At 38.8% G+C, this 17,254-nt stretch overlaps 1 protein-coding gene across 3 annotated transcripts in view; it reads left to right on the top strand.

Moving 5' to 3' along the window:
* Positions 1–17,254, top strand: part of USP8 (ubiquitin specific peptidase 8) — a 118,308-nt gene that overhangs the window by 66,155 nt on the left and 34,899 nt on the right. For all 3 annotated transcript variants that reach the window (XM_037833996.1, XM_037833997.1, XM_037833998.1), the window contains exon 7: positions 696–840. In XM_037833996.1, the coding sequence (XP_037689924.1) occupies positions 696–840 (145 nt within the window). The remainder of the gene's footprint in view (positions 1–695; positions 841–17,254) is intronic.

Here is a 17,254-nt window from a genome sequence, read left to right as displayed (position 1 = left end):
ATATTTTATGTTTGGGGGCCTTGTGCAGCTATCAGCTCTGCTGCCTTAGCGTGAAAGCAGTCATAGACAATATGTAAACAAATGAGCATGGGTGTGTTCCAGTAAAAACAGGCAGCCATAGTTTGCCAACCCCTGATGTGGAATACAGATAACAGCTTTTGACTTGTTGGTCTAGGAATACTTGTCAATCTAAAAGTTTTTCCAGTAGCTCCCAAAAACTTCATCAAAGACTTTTTTGAAAGAGTGAAACTTGAGAGAATTTTTGAGCCATAGATGTTTTTCTGGTTAACATTTTTATGATGGCTTATTTTTAGAATTCAGAATAAGAATATTTTCATAAGATGCACACATTAATTTCTTTTAGTTTATACCAGTAACAGAGCCAACACTAGATGTAGTTCTGATCTCAATAGCAAGTTTTGATATCTGCGTCTTTATAAACAGATCATTGAACTGGTTTCTTGATAAATGTCCAATACATAAAGTTAAATTATAGTTAACTATTAGTCAGAAGGCAATAAATGGGTCTGATGGAGTAGCAGTTAAAAGGCTATAAATAGTTTGTTGAAGTGGCAGTATATGACACCCAGTACACTTGGCACTTCTTGAAAAGCTGTTTGTCCTGTGTTTAGTGATATGATAGCACACAGAACTGGGTGTTTCTTGTCACTTATGCTCTCTCTTTCAATTTCAAGGAGCGATCACAGCAAATGAACTATTTACAATGATGATGGATAAAAACATCAGCTTGATTATAATGGATGCTCGAAGAATGCAAGATTATCAAGATTCCCGTATTTCAGATTCTGTCAGTGTTCCTGAAGAAGCCATCAGTCCAGGGTAGGTCATAATGTATTTGGATAAAATGGTAAACTGTAGATGTAAGTAGTAAGTGTTACTGTTTAACATCCAGGCTAAATGTGATAGTCTTTTCATACTGATTTTTCATTCTTTGTTCCTTAATGGCATACCTTACCCTGTCTGAAAAGGTAATGTAGGGGACATTTACAGTTTGGCCATTTTGTCCCACTTCTGGCATTTTAGTCTAATTAGAAGAGAAATGAAGCTGCCTTTGTGTGCCCTCTCTCCTCAGGAGTTTGTTGACTGATTTCACCTACTATTTTCTGTTTGTGAGCTTTTGAAGTTATATACCAAATTAACTAAAACTCTGAACCCTAATTGTTTTACATCTTGAAATTCCCCATGCTATTTTTACTTAATGGTAAAAGAATCTACATGTTTTTCTTTTTTTAAGAAGCAGTATAGCTAAGAAGAAGGCCTTTAAAGCCAGATTGTATTCAGATCATAATTCTTTCACTTAGTAGCTATATTACTTCTAGCTAGTAACCTAATTTCCCTTAAACCCATTTTTCTGTCAAATGAGGATAATAATAGTTCCCATCTTACAGGGTTTGGGGGAAGTTTAAATGAGAATTATATATATGTACTTAGCACAGTACTTAGCACTAGTAAGAGCTAACTAAAAAAACATTTTTTTCTTTCTTTTCTTGGCAAGAAGGCTTTTAACCTATAAAATAATTTTTTAAAAAGTTTACTTGCATGGATATATTGTATATTAGAAATCTTCATGACATGACGACAGAGCTAAAAATCCAGAACATTATTTCAAGTATTCTTATACAAATCATAAAACCTTTCTGGGTCTTGGTTTATGGATTGGATTAGTTATAATCTATGGCCCGTTCTAAGGACATAAGCAACATTAAAAAATATATTTTCAAAATAGTAATAAAACTTACACAGTTCTTGGCACAGTCAGATACTTGAAAAATATTTGACTAGAACAATAGAGTGCTTTGTAAAAATGGTTTTTAAAAATGTGATCAGAGTCCTTAGTCTAATCTAGAGATATGAATATATATCTAGGATTTGAAAAGGCAAAAAAGTTGTAATTAGTCTGTGGATGGTCTAATCCATACTGACAGAAAGTGGAAGGTCTTTATTGAGTTTAGCTCAGTGTTTCCCAAAATTTGACATTTGGATACTATGAAACTTGAGTTGATTTTAGATTGAAGATTAAGAAGGCATTGCATAGGAAGAAAATTATTCCCTTTAATTTGTTTCAGTCCTTCTGAGTTATTAAAGAGTCTCATTTTAGTGTCAATATTCCTTTTTAAATTTGCTAATCTCCCTTTCTTAACAGAGTAAGATCTCAGAGTTTTCTGTAGGCAACAGTATTTACAGTTAGCTGATGTTGGTTACTATATTTTTTTATTGTATATTTATTTTTCAAATTTAATACAATATTATATACATACAAAAGCACTCCTGCCCTTTTAGCCCAAGGAATTATCATGAATTGGAACTAGTAATTCATTAACTAGCGTCCGGACCAAGAAACAGAAAATTACCATAACTCCAGAAGCCCCAATATACCTCCTATATCCCCACTCACCCAAGACAGCAGCCAAATTCTAATAGAATAGATATGTTTTGTCTGTTTTTGTATTTTATATAAATGGAATTATGCAATATGTAGTCTTTTAGTCTTGCTTCTTTTACTAAACCTGTGTTTATGAGAGTCATCCATATTATCATGCATAGTTACAGTTCATTCTCATTGCTACAGCACAGCTTTTCTATTTTATTCTATTTCTGTTGCTTTTCTGTCTTATTTACTTCTGAGGTTCCTTTTAGTTTTTGCATATGATGTTGCTTTTCCATGTGTATAGGAATATGAAGTTTCTTCTTAAAATACATTTAAGTAAAAGATTATTTATCAAAAAATTAAAAAAACAGTAATTTAAAAGACTACATTCCAAACAAAACCAAAACAGAGGAAAAAGAAAAACAAATACCCTAAAATAACTACATTGCTTCCAACATTTTCCTACCCTACCCCAAAAAATTAACAACCATAGTCATTCCTAAGCATTCCCATAAACTTAAGATTACCATCTATAACTTATCTGTTCCTATTAGATTATCATTCCCCCTTCACTATTTGCTATCTATCTCTACGTCCCCTACATTCTGCAATATAGAATGTGTATTTTACATTTTTCACAACGTTCATTATTAGTGGTAGCATACAATATTTCTCTTTTTGCGCCTGGCTTATTTCACTTAGCATTATGTCTTCAAGGTTCATCCATTTCTCATGTTTCATGACCTCGTTCCTTCTTACTGCTGTGCAGTACTCCATCATGTGTATATACCACATTTTGTTTATCAACTCATCTGTTGAAGGACGTTTGGATTGTTCCCATCTATTCTGGTTTGAATGTATTAAGTCCCCCAGAAAAAGCCATATTCTTTGATGCAATCTTGTGGGAAAGCCATATTAGTAAGGATTAAGTTGGAACGTTTGGATTAGGTTGTTTGCATGGAAATGTGCCCCACCCAACTGTAGGTGATAACTCTGATGACATATTTCCATGGAGGTGTGACCCCACCCATTCAGGGTGAGCCTTGATCAGTGGAGCCATATAAATGGGCTGACAAACACAAGGAACTCAGTGCAGCTGCAGCTGTGAGTGATGTGTCGAAGAGGAGCTATAGCCAAGAGGGGCACTTTGAAGAAAGAACAAGAGCTGCAGATGAGAGACAGTTGGAAGGTGGCTGCTAAAAGCAGACTCTTGCTCCGGAGAAGCTAAGAGAGGACAAATACCCCAAGTGCAACTAAGAGTGACATTTTTGAGGAACTGCTGCCAAGAGAGGAACGTCCTGGGATAAAGACATTTTGAAACCAGAACTTTGCGTTCCCAGCTAACAGAGGTTTTCTGGACACCATTGGCCATTCTCCAGTGAAGGTAACCAATTGCTGATGTGTTACCTTGGACACTTTGTGACCTTAAGACTGTAACTGGGTAACGTAATAAACCCCCTTTTATAAAAGGCAATCCATCTCTGGTGTTTTGCGTTCCAGCAGCATTAGCAAACTAGAATAGATTTTGGTACCAGGAGTGGGGTGCTTTTGCTGCTGAGTTTGCAAATACCAAACATGTTGGAATGGCTTTTTAAATGGATAAGGGAACATATGACAACATGGATGAACCTTGAAGACATAATGCTGAGCGAAATAAGCCAGGCACAAAAAGAGAAATATTATATGCTACCACTAATGTGAACTTTGAAAAATGTAAAACAAATGGTTTATAATGTAGAATGTAGGGGAACTAGCAGTAGAGAGCAATTAAGGAAGGGGGAACAATAATCCAAGAAGAACAGATAAGCTATTTAACGTTCTGGGGATGCCCAGAAATGACTATGGTCTGTTAATTTCTGATGGATGTAGTAGGAACAAGTTCACTGAAATGTTGCTATATTATGTAACTTTCTTGGGGTAAGGTAGGAACATGTTGGAAGTTAAGCAGTTATCTTAGGTTAGTTGTCTTTTTCTTACTCCCTTGCTATGGTCTCTTTGAAATGTTCTTTTATTGTATGTTTGTTTTCTTTTTAACTTTTTTTTTCATACAGTTGATTTGAAAAAAGAAGGGAAAGTTAAAAAAAAAAAAAAAAGAAAAAAGACAAACAAGGAAAAAAAAAAAAAAGATGTAGTGCCCCCTTGAGGAGCCTGTGGAGAATGCAGGGGTATTCGCCTACCCCACCTCCATGGTTGCTAACATGACCACAGACATAGGGGACTGGTGGTTTGATGGGTTGAGCCCTCTACCATAAGTTTTACCCTTGGGAAGACGGTTGCTGCAAAGGAGAGGCTAGGCCTCCCTGTATTTGTGCCTAAGAGTCTCCTCCTGAATGCCTCTTTGTTGCTCAGATGTGGCCCTCTCTCTCTGGCTAAGCCAACTTGAAAGGTGAAATCACTGCCCTCCCCCCTACGTGGGATCAGACACCCAGGGAAGTGAATCTCCCTGGCAACGTGGAATATGACTCCCGGGGAGGAATGTAGACCCGGCATCGTGGGATGGAGAACATCTTCTTGACCAAAAGGGGGATGTGAAAGGAAATGAAATAAGCTTCAGTGGCAGAGAGATTCCAAAACGAGCCGAGAGATCACTCTGGTGGGCACTCTTACGCACACTTTAGACAACCTTTTTTAGGTTCTAAAGAATTGGGGTAGCTGGTGGTGGATACCTGAAACTATTAAACTACAACCCAGAACCCATGAATCTCGAAGACAGTTGTATAAAAATGTAGCTTATGAGGGGTGACAGTGGGATTGGGAATGCCATAAGGACCAAACTCCACTTTGTCTAGTTTATGGATGGATGTGTAGAAAAGTAGGGGAAGCAAACAAACAGACAAAGGTACCTAGTGTTCTTTTTTACTTCAATTGCTCTTTTTCACTCTAATTATTATTCTTGTTATTTTTGTGTGTGTGCTAATGAAGGTGTCAGGGATTGATTTAGGTGATGAATGTACAACTATGTAATGGTACTGTAAACAATCGAAAGTACAATTTGTTTTGTATGACTGCGTGGTATGTGACTATATCTCAATAAAATGATGATTAAAAAAAAAATAAATGGATAAGGGGAAGATTCTGGAAGAATTGTGAGGAGCTTGATAGAAAAGGCCTAAACTCTTTGAAGAGACTGTGGAAATATGGTCTCTAAAGATACTTCTGATGAGGCCTTGAGCAGAAATGATGAATGTGTTGTTGCACACTGGAAGGAAGGTGATCCTTGTTTTAAAGTGGCAGAGATTTTGCAAAATTGAGTCCTGGTGTTGGATGGAAGGCAGAATTTGAAAGTGACAACCTGGGATATTTAGCTGATGAGATCTCCAAGCAAAATATAGAAGAAGTAGCCTGGCTTTTACTTGCAGCTTACAGTAAAATGTGAGAGAACAGAGATAAGCTGAGAAATGAACTCTTGGTTTCAAAGAAACCAGAAATTTATGGCCTGAAAAACTTGGGCTTTCAGGGGGTGAAACCCAAGAAGCTATAGCTCAATGTGAGGATGTAACCAAACATGGAACCCAGCTGCCATTTCAATACAAGCCAAGAATGGAGAAAGAGTTAAGCAGAAAGGATTTGTGGAAAGTCCTATTGTCTGATGGTTTGGACCCCTGTGTGCTTCATGCAAAGCCAACAGAATTTTTGTGAGATCTTTAATACAGAGCCGCTGCCAGTCTGAACTGGAAGAGACAGACAAGGAACAAATTGAAGGAAAAATTTCTTCAAAGACAGAGCCATGGAGGTTGAGATCTGTCAAGAGGTCTTGGACTTGGAGAGCAGAGGGGCCCACACACATGGAAAGGGTGAGTTTGCCCCGGAGGTCGAGGGTGGGCCTTCCGCCTTGATGCTCCAGAAGAGTTTTGCCACCTCAGGTCCCAAAGAGGGTGGAGCATGTTCCCAGAGAGTTGGGGAGAGCCTGGCTGCCACCACACTGTTCTGAAGGGATTGACCGTGTGCACTGGAGATGGAAGGGAATCCAGGAGCTGCCACAATGTTTGAGGAGGGTAGGGCCGAAAAGGTGGTCTCCCCAATGTGTGGATATGTTGGAGCACTCACCTAAGCTTTTGGAGAGGAAAGGGCTGCCAAAAAGGCCCTTAGGAAGGGTTAGACTCCCACTCCCTCAAGCCCCAAGGATGCAACATCCTTCTGTAAATGACTCAGACTTTGAAATCTAATGGAGTTTGTCCTGCGGGTTGTAGGAACTGTTTTGGTCCCGTTACCTGTTTTCCTTACTGTTTCTCCTTATGGCAATGGGAAAGTTTATCCTATGAATGTCCCTCCTTTGTATATTGGAAGCACATAACTTGTTCTAAGTTCACAGATCCACAGCTAAAGGAGAATTTTGCTTTAGGTGAGACCACGCCTATAACTGATTTTGATGGGATCTTGTACTTAATATTGTTACTAAAATGATTTAAGTTTTTGTGATATTGTGATGGGATGAATGTATTTGTATTTGGAAAGAATTTATTTTCTGGGGTCCAGGGGGTGGAATGTGCTTGTTTGAATGTATTATGTCCCCCAGAAAAAGCCATATTCTTCGATTCAATCTTATGGGGCAGACATATTAGTGGGGATTAAGTTGGAATGTTTGGATTAGGTTGTTTGCATGGAAATGTGCCCCACCCAACTGTAGGTGATAACTCTGATGAGATATTTCCATTCAGGGTGGGCCTTGATCAGTGGAGCCATATAAATGGGCTGACAAACACAAGGAACTCAGTGCAGCTGCAGCTGTGAGTGATGTTTTGAAGAGAAGCTACAGTCAAGAGGGACACTTTGAAGAAAGCACAAGAGGTGCAGATAAGAGACAGTTTGAAGATGGCTGTTAAAAGCAGACTCTTGCTCCGGAGAAGCTAAGAGAGGACAAATACCCAAAGTGCAACTAAGAGTGACATTTTTGAGGAACTGCTGCCTAGAGAGGAACATCCTGGGAGAAAGCCATTTTGAAACCAGAACTTTGGAGCAGACACCAGCCACATGCCTTCCCAGCTAACAGAGGTTTTCTGGACACCATTGGCCATCCTCCGGTGAAGGTACCCAATTGCAGATGTGTTACCTTGGACACTTTATTGCCTTAAGACTGTAACTGTGTAACCAAATAAACACCCTTTTATAAAAGCCAGTCCATCTCTGGTGTTTTTCATTCCAGCAGCATTAGCAAACTAGAACACCATCTCTTGGCAATTGTGAATTATGCTGCTATGAACATTGGTGTGCAAATATCTGTTCTTGTCACTGCTTTCAGATCTCCCAGGTATATACCGAGAAATGAAATTGCTGAATCGAAGGGTAACTCTATATCTAGTTTTCTAAGGAACCGCCAGACTGTCTTCCAGAGTGGCTGTACCATTATACAGTCCCACCAACGATGAATGAGAGTTCCAGTTTCTCCACATCCTCTCCAGCATTTGTAGTTTCCTGTTTGTTTAATGGCAGTCATTCTAACTGGTGTGAGATGATATCTCATTGTGGTCTTAATTTGCATCTTCCTAATAGCTAGTGAAGATGAACATGTTTTCATGTGTTTTTTGGCCATTTGTATTTCCTCTTCAGAGAAATCTCTTTTCAGATCTTTTGCCCATTTTGTAATTGGGCTCTTTGTACTATTGTCATTGAGTTGTAGTATTTCTTTATCTATGCAAGATTATCAGTCTTTTGTCAGATACATGGTTTCCAAAAATTTTTTCCCATTGAGTTGGCTGCCTCTTCACCTTTTTGACAAATTCCTTTGAGGTACAGAAGCTTTTAATTTTTAGGAATTCCCATACATCTGTTTTTTCTTCTGTTGCTTGTGCTTTGGGTGTAAGGTCTAAGAAGTGACTTCCTAATACAAGGTCTTAATGATGTTTTCCTACATTATCTTCTAGGAGTTTTATATTACTGTCTCTTATATTAAGGTCTTTAATCCACTTTGAGTTAGTTTTTGTATAGGGTGTGAGGTAGAGGTCCTCTTTCATCTTTTTGGATATGGATATCCAGCTCGCCCAGCCCCATTTGTTGAAGAGACTGTTCTTTCCCAGTTCAGTGGATTTGGGGGCCTTATCAAAGATCAGTTCACCATAGATCTGGGGGTTTATCTCTGAATTCTCAATTTGATTCCATTGATCAATGTACCTATCTTTGTATCAGTACCATGCTGTTTTGACTACCATGGCTTTATAATAAGCTTCAAAGTCAGGTAGTATAAGGCCTTCCACTTCGTTTTTCTTTTTTGGAATGTTTTTAGCAATTCAAGCCATCTTTCCCTTCGAAATAAATTTGATAACTACCTGTTCCAAGTCTGCAAAGTAAGTTGTTGGAATTTTGATTGGAATTACACTGAATCTGTAGATGAGTTTGGGTAGAATTGAACGACATTTAGCCTTCCTATCCATGGACATGGAATATTTTTCAATCTTTTTAGATCCACTTCTATTTCTTTTACTTAAGATATGTAGTTTTCTATGTATAGTTCTTTTACATCCTTGGTTAAGTTTATTCCTAGGTACTTGACTTTTTTAGTTGCTAGTGAGAATGAAATCTTATTTTTGAGTGTCTCTTCAGTTAGGTCATTTCTAGTGTATAGAAACATTGCTGACTTATGGGCATTAATCTTATATCCCACTACTTTGCTAAATTTGTTTATTGGCTCAAGTAGCTGTATTGTCGATTTCTCACAGTTTCCCAAATATAAGATCATATCTGCAAATAATGGCAGTTTTACTTCTTCCTTTCCAATTTGGATGCCTTTTATTTCTTTGTCTTGCCAGATTGCACTGGCTAGCACTTCTAGCACAATGTTGAATAACAGTCGTGACAGTGGGTATCCTTGTCTCATCCCTGATTTTAGAGGGAAGGCTTTCAGTCTCTCGCCATTGAGTACTATGCTGGCTGTGGGTTTTTCATATATGCCCTTTATCATATTGAGGAAGTTTCCTTCAATTCCTACCTTTTGAAGTGTTTTTATCAAAAAAAGATGATGGATTTTGTGAAATACTTTTTCAGCATCTATTGAGATGATCATTTGATTTTTCCCTTTTGATTTGTTAATGTGTTGCATTACGTTGATATGATTTTCTTATGTTGAACCATCCTTGCATGACTGGAATGAACCCCACTTGGTCATGGTGTATGATTTTTTTAATGTGTCTTTGAATTCGATTTGCAAGTATTTTGTTGAGAATTTTTGCATCTATAATCAGAGGGAGATAGGCCTGTACTTTTCCTTTCTTGTAGCATCTTTACCTGGTTTTGGTATTAGAGTGATGTTAGCTTCATAAAATGAGTTAGGTATTTGTTTTAGTTTGCTAATGTTGCCAGAATGCAAAACACCAGAGATGGATCGGCTTTTAAAAAGGGGGTTTATTTGGTTACACTTTAGAGTCTTAAGGACATAAAGTGTCCAAGGTAACACATTGGCAATTGGGTAGCTTCACTGGAGGGTGGCCGGTGGTGTCTGGAAAACCTCTGTTAGCTGGGAAGGCATGTGGCTAGTGTCTGCTCCGAAGTTCTGGGTTCAAAATGGCTTTTTCCCAGGACATTCTTCTCTAGGCTGCAGCTCCTCAAAAATGTCATTCTAAATTGCTCTTGGGGCATTTGTCCTTTCTTAGCTTCTCCGGAGCAAAAGTCTGCTTTCAACGGCCATCTTCAAACTGTCTCTCATCTGCATCTACTCTCTCAGCTTCTGTGCATTCTTCAAAGTGTCCCTCTTGGCTATAGCAAGCTTGTTCCTTCTGTCTGAGCTTATATAGTGCTCCAGTAATTTAATTCAGACCCACCCTGAATGGGTGGGGCAACACCTCCATGGAAATTATCCAACCAAAGTCATCATCCACAGTTGGGTGGGGTGCATCTCCATGGAAACACTCAAAGAATTACAATCTAATCAGCACTGATACATCTGCCCACACAAGATTACATCAAAGATAATGGTGTTTTGGGGGACATAATACCTTCAAACCGGCACAGTATTGTTCCGTTTTCTTTAATTTTTTGAAACGGTTTAAGTGAGATTGGTGTCAGTTCTTTTGGGAAAGTTTTGTAGAATTCCCCTGTGAATCCATCTGGCCCTGGGCATTTATTTATGAGAAACTTTTTGATGACTGATTGGATCTCTTTACTTGTGATTGGTTTTTTGAGGTCTTCTGTTTCTTCTCTGGTCAGTCTGGGTTATTCATGTATTTCCAGGAAATTGTCCATTTCCTCTACATTATCTAGTTTGTTGGCATACAGTTGTTCATAGTATCCTCTTATAATTTTTAATTTTTTTCAGGATCCACAGTAATGTCACCTCTCTCAGTTATTATTTTGTTTATTTAGGGCTTCTCTCTTTTTGATTTTGTTAGTCTATCAAGTCATTCTTGTTGATCTCAAAGAACCAACTTTTGTTTTTATTTTTTCTCTCTATTGTTTTTTTGTGCTCTGTGTCATTTATTTCTGCTTTAATCCTTGTTATTTCTAATACTTGGTTTAGGATTAGTTTGCTGCTCATTTTCTAGGTCCTTCAATTCCATTTCTTTTTTGATTTTAGCTCTTTCTTCCTTTTTAATGTATGCATTTAGAGCTATAAATTTCCCCCTCAGTACTACCTTTGCTGCGTCCCATAAGTTTTGATATGTTGTCCTCTCGTTTTCATTAGTCTCTAGATATTTAGCAATTTCTCTTGCTATTTCTTCTTTAACCCATTGATTGTTTAGTATTGTGTTGTTAAACCTCCAGATATTTGTGAATGTTCTAAATCTTTAATGGTTATTGACTTCTCATTTTATTGCGTTGTGATCAGAGAATGTGCTTTGAATAATTTCAATCTTTTAAAATTTACTGAGGCTTTTTTTATGGCCCAGCATATGATCTACTCTGGAGAAAGTTCCGTGAGCTTTTGAGATGTGATATTCTATATATGTCTGTTAAGTCAAATTCATTTATCACATTGTTTAGGTTTTCAGTTTCCTTATTGGTCCTCTGTCTGGTTGATCTGTCTGTAGGCAAGAGTGATGTATTGAAGTCTCTCACAATTCTTGTGGAAACGTGTATTGCTTCGTTCAGTTTTGCCAATGTTTGTGTCATGTACTTTGGAGCACCTTGATTGGGTGCATAGACATTTATGATTGTTATTTTTTCTTGTTGAATTGTCCCTTTTATTAGTATATAGTGTCCTTCTTTATCTCTTATAACATCCTTGCATTTAAAGTCTGTTTAAAAAAAATGAAGTCTGTTTCATCTGAGATTAATATTGCTACTCCGGCTTTCTTTTGGCTGAAGCTTGCATGGAATATTTTTTCCATCCATTCACTTTAAATTTCTGTGTGTCTCTGGGTCTAAGATGAGTCTCTTGTAAGCAACATGTTGATGATACATTATTTTTAAATCCATTCTGCCAATCTGTATCTTTTAATTGGGGAGTTTAATCCATTCACATTCAATGTTGTGAAGATTTTTTTCAATTGGGTGTTTATGTGTATATACAAAACCATGATGTAAAATATGTTTCTGTGAGTCATGGTCAAAAAAGTCAAATGCCCCTGCCCAAGGGTAACCAATGACTTCAAACTCTGAGGAAGAATTTTCTACCTTAATCTTAATTGCCCTGTCTCTAGCACTTACAAGTATTGCTTAATAACCCCTTTCTGAAACCATCATTGGTTTATTTGGCACTACACTCTACTGCTCTGATTTTCTGTCTCTAGCCACATCTCCACTACTTTCTAACACCACACTTTCTTGTGTATACCTGAAATGCTGGTACTCCTCAGTGGCCCATCTCAGAATTTCTCTATTCTTTAGAAGAGTTGTGTATGATTGATCTTACTTCTTCTTTTAATCTTTGGTAAAATTTTCTGGTGGGGACATCTAGGATGGGAGGTATTTCTTATTTACAGAGTATTCATATTTTCATTTTGTCAACCTTGTTAATTACATTTTTCATCAAATTTGTCCTTTTTGATTAAAATTTCAAAGTTCTATTAAATTGTTCACCTTATCTTTTATTTATTTAATATGCACAGCATCTACAGTGATGCCAAGTTGTTTATTCTGAACATTGTGTATGTGTGTTCCCACATATTATTATTATTATTATTATTATTTTAATAAATGCACGATTTATTAATGATTCTTTAAAGATGTCAGGATCTTTTCTTTTTTCATGCAAATCTAAGTTCAAAAAACAGTAGATTAAGGGACATGTTACTAAAATCCCTGGACAGACATTAATAATCAGTGGTTCCATCTTTATGGACAGACCTAAGTACAGAGAGATTTTCTGTGAAATCAGTAATATGTACTAGTAGTTCATTGTTATATGCTATGTTTGATGGTTAAACATTATTTGTGGTTTCAGAAGTTTGTGTTTAATGAGCTCCGTGGGCAAGTTTAAATAACCACTTTTCAGTAAATTATTACTTTGAATTTAAGACAGAGGATTGGCCTTTGGTATGGGCATAAATAACTTCATGTACTGTTACAGGTATTCTAGCCTAGAATTAGCTAAATTTGGTTTCTGTTTATTTGGATTTTCCCATTTTTTTTTTTTTTTTTTTTTTTTTTTTTTAGTGATTCTTCAATTGGCTAAACCCATTAGAGACAAAGAGTGTTAATTATTTTAGTTAACATGTAACAGGTTTGGAGAACTTCAGTAATTTAGTTATTACCTGGGAAAGGTGTCTCCAGGTGTCTAGGGAGGTAAATGGAAAGGCTTTATTCATATCTGGGTGCAGACTTTATATGTACATACTGCTCAGACTTTACATTTACATATTGCTCCTTTGTGAGATTAAGAGAATAAGATTTTAAACTCTCCCTCAAATTTGAAGGAGAGCTTTACTGGATAAAGTATTCTTGGTCGACACATTTTCTCTTTCAGAATTTTAAATATGACATATTATTGCCTTTTCGCCTCCATGGTGGCCGCTGAGTAGTCACTACTTAGTCTTATCTTGTTTCCCTTTTATGTGGTGAATTGCTTCTCTCTTGTTGCTTTCAGAACTTGCTCCTTCTCTTCAGCATTTGACAATCTGATCAGAATATATCTCAGAGTGTGTTTATTGGGATTTATTCTGTTGGAGTTCGTTGGGCATCTATGATTTGCGTATTTATGTTGTTTAGAAGGGTTGGGAAGTTTTCCCCAACAATGTCTTTGAATACTCTTCCTAGACCTCTTCCCCTTCTGGAACACCAGTGATTCTTAAATTTTGCGCTTTATGTTGTCCATCATATCCTTGAGATCCATTTCAAATTTTTTATTTTCTTCTCTCTTCATTCTTTTATGCTTTTACTCTTCAAAACATTATGTTCAATCCATTTACTCATTCTTCGATTTAATCTAATCTACTGCTATGTGTTTCCAGAATCTTTTTAATTTGATCAACAGTTTTTTTTATTTCCGTAAGTTCCTCTATTTTTTAAATTTACTCTTGCATACTCTTCTTTATGCTCTTTTAGGGTCTTCTTGATATCCTTTATATCCTGAGCCATGATATTGGTGTTTGTGATTACTTCTTTGATTAATTGCTCCAAGTTCTGTGTCTCTTCTGGTTTTTTGATTTGGGCGTTTAGGTTATCCTTATCTTCTGGTCCCTTCATATGCTTTAAATTTTTCTGTTGTTTTTGGCCTCTTGGCATTTGCTTATCTTGAAATGGTTCTTTTAGGATATGCAGGCTTATTGGAACAATTATCTATTATTTGACAGAGCTACAGCTTGGTGGAGTGTGCTTTCCCTGACCTACCAGCAGATGGCACTCCCAAGCCACCTCTTACCCTCAAGCCAGTTGTGCCCAACCTTGTATATGCAGTGTGTGGGGGTCTAAAACTTTTGGAGGTCCAATCAGTGCACCAATTTTCCGTGTGCTGTTGGGACTGTCAGTGCTGAGGGTGGGGGGCATGCCCTGTGCAGTTAGCAGGTGTTCTAGTTTGCTAATGCTGCCAGAATGCAAAACACCAGAAATGGATTGGCTTTTATAGAGGGGGTTTATTTGGTTACACAGTTACAGTCTTAAGGCAATAAAGTGTCCAAGATAACACATCAGCAATTGGGTACCTTCACCAGAGGATGGCCAATGGTGTCTGGAAGACCTCTGTTAGCTGGGAAGGCACGTGGCTGGTGTCTGCTCCAAAGTTCTGGTTTCAAAATGGCTTTCTCCCAGGACGTTCCTCTTTAGGCAGCAGTTCCTCAAAAATGTCACTCTTAGTTGCACCTGGGGTATTTGTCCTCTCTTAGCTTCTCTGGAGCAAGAGTCTGCTTCCAACGGCCATCTTCAAACTGTCTCTCATCTGCAGTTCCTGTGCTTTCTTCAAAGTGTCCCTCTAGGCTGTAGCAGCTTGCTCCTTCTGTCTGATCTTATACAGAGCTCCAGTAATTTAATTCAGACCCGCCCTGAATGGGAGGGCCACACCTCCATGGAAATTATCCAATCAGTCATCACCCACAGTTGGGTGGGTCACATCTCCATGGAAACACTCAAAGAATTACAATCTAATTAACACTGATAGGTCTGCCCACACAAGATTACATCAAAGGTAATGGCATTTGGGGGGACGTAATACATTCAAACTGGCGCAGCAGGGAAGATGGGTTTAAGACCCAGTGCTCTCAGCCATTCCTGGGGCTGCGGCTGAATCCCCTGAGCTACGGCTGCAGCTGGAATCCCCTGAGGCTGTAGCTCACTTCTCTATAGTCCCTCTCTGCCATGGGCCCACATGTCCCGGGGATTGGTATAGGGTTCTTGGCACATCTGTTCAGAACCTGTGCCTCTAGGCTGTGCACTCCATGGACTTCCACAGAGGAGGGTTGTGCACTGTCACAGGCAAGCGGAATCCCTAAGGAAGCTCTTGGCCCAGGCACTGCGAAGGGGCATCTCTGAGCCCACTGAAAAGATGGTGTACAGGGCATGGAAACTTCCCACTTCCATGGTACTCCACCTGCTGCGGCAGCCAGTTCATTGCTGGGGTCTGTTACCTGCAGGTGTGTGAAGGCCTAGCACCCATGCCAGATACTGAGGCGGGTGCCCGGGACATGGAAGGCACTCCCCACTGCGCTTGCTTGTGGCTCTTGCCACCAGCTCCACAGCTGCTCTCCAGGTTTTTGAACTAAACTGCCTCTAAACACTGTCCCTAGGTTTCTCCCCACCATGGTGTGGCTTGGTGGCTGTTTCCCCAGCAGCCTCAAACACTCCCATGTTTCTGAATGCAGTCTCTCAGTTTCTTTAAGGGCACAGTCACTGTGGATGCAGAAGACCTTGCCCGGACAGTGGAACCCTGGAATCGTTATTCTGGAACACTTTCCGTCTTCTATCCAGTGTTTTTCATGGAGGAGTATTTTCTTCTGTCTCTCCTAATCCTTCCAATAAGATTAATAGTGGATTTCGCACAGAAATCAGGGAGGCCAGAAGAAAGAAAAAAACTGGCCCAGCCCACACCGCACTCTCAGGTCCGCTCCACTGCTGTCGATGGTGAGGGAACTGGGGCCTGGGCCGAAGAGGGGGCACTCCGCTTCAGGCCGGACTTGCCACTCCTGGGCTCCTCACAGCTGGCAGGACCCAGGAACACCTGGAGCCGCCATCTTCCTCCACTCAAATACTGCCGCTGCTAAGATCACTTTCAACAAATATTGAGTAATAGGACAGGTAGAACAGAGTTTCAGCAAGTTGTGAGGTGATGAATGAATGATGTTTGAGAAACATTGGTTGATACTCTTGTTTTCCCACAGTATTGTCTGTATAATACTAATCCAGAGAACACTATTTAGGCAAATATATCCCTAGGGCAAGAAGTAGTACTGAGAATATCATAGCATTTCATTTTTCTCACGCTTTGTTGATCAAACATCCTTCTGTTCTCTAATTATGTATCAAGAATGTTGAGACAGTATTTTATATTATTTCTTCTTTTCACTCCTGCTCCTCTTTTTCCTCCTTTCCCTCCTCTTCCTCCTCCTCCTCCTTTTTACTTCTTAGAAGATACAGTAACCAACGTTATTACATAGGAATGGAATTGGGGGCGGGGGTGGGGAGTCTAAACTGTTTAGTGTTACTTGTGGATAAAGTTTCACCAATACTACCCAGCTTGTCCTTATAGTCGGTTAAATATTGAAATGCCCCACTATATAATAAGTACTTTGCTAGGAATACAATGGAGTTACTTACCTGGAAAAGCAAATCTGTATTATTATTTTGTTCATTCATTACTGAGCACTTACTGTGGTTCTTGGTGCTATGGCTAAATCATTGAAGAGACAAAAATCTTTGCCTTCATGGAGCTTATATTTAAAAGGGAAGGTAGGGAGAGGTGGGACAGACCACAGAAACTTAAAATGTGTAGTACGTTTTATGTTGATAAGTGCTATGGAGATGGGTGTATCCATTGTGTGTATTTGGGTGGGTATTACAATTTTAATCCAGGAAGACCTCCTGAAGAACTTGAGCAAGCCTTGAGGAGTTAAGCGAGTGAGTGTTACAGATACCTGGCGGGTCAGGATTCCAGACAGAGTTGATAAAAGAACAGAGGCTCTTAGGCAGGAGCATACCTAGAAAAGCAGGGAATTACAAGGAACCTGGCAGTTGGAGTGGAATGAGTCGGGGCAAGTTTTACAGATGAGGAAATTGAAGTAATAGGATTTGGTGGTAGGGGTGACAGATTTTATAGGGCCATATAGGCCATTGTAAGGGCTTTTACTTTTAACTGAGCAAAAGAGAAAGTGAACAGCATGCTTTAAAGTAAAGTTGATATTATTCAATACAGTTGATGATGTCAGAGGCAGCCTAGCAAAGAGGCTAAGAGCATGGACATGAGCCAGATTACCTGAGTTTGAATTCTGGCTCTGCTTAACAGGTGTAACCTTAGACAAGATATTTAACCTCTTTCTGCCTCAGTTTCCCTATCTGTAAAAGAGAGATAAT

Source organism: Choloepus didactylus, chromosome 4 (assembly GCF_015220235.1).
Source record: "Choloepus didactylus isolate mChoDid1 chromosome 4, mChoDid1.pri, whole genome shotgun sequence".
NCBI lineage: Eukaryota > Metazoa > Chordata > Mammalia > Pilosa > Megalonychidae > Choloepus > Choloepus didactylus.
The sequence above is the reverse complement of the archived record's forward strand: the minus strand, read 5'-3'. Positions and strand labels throughout refer to the sequence as shown.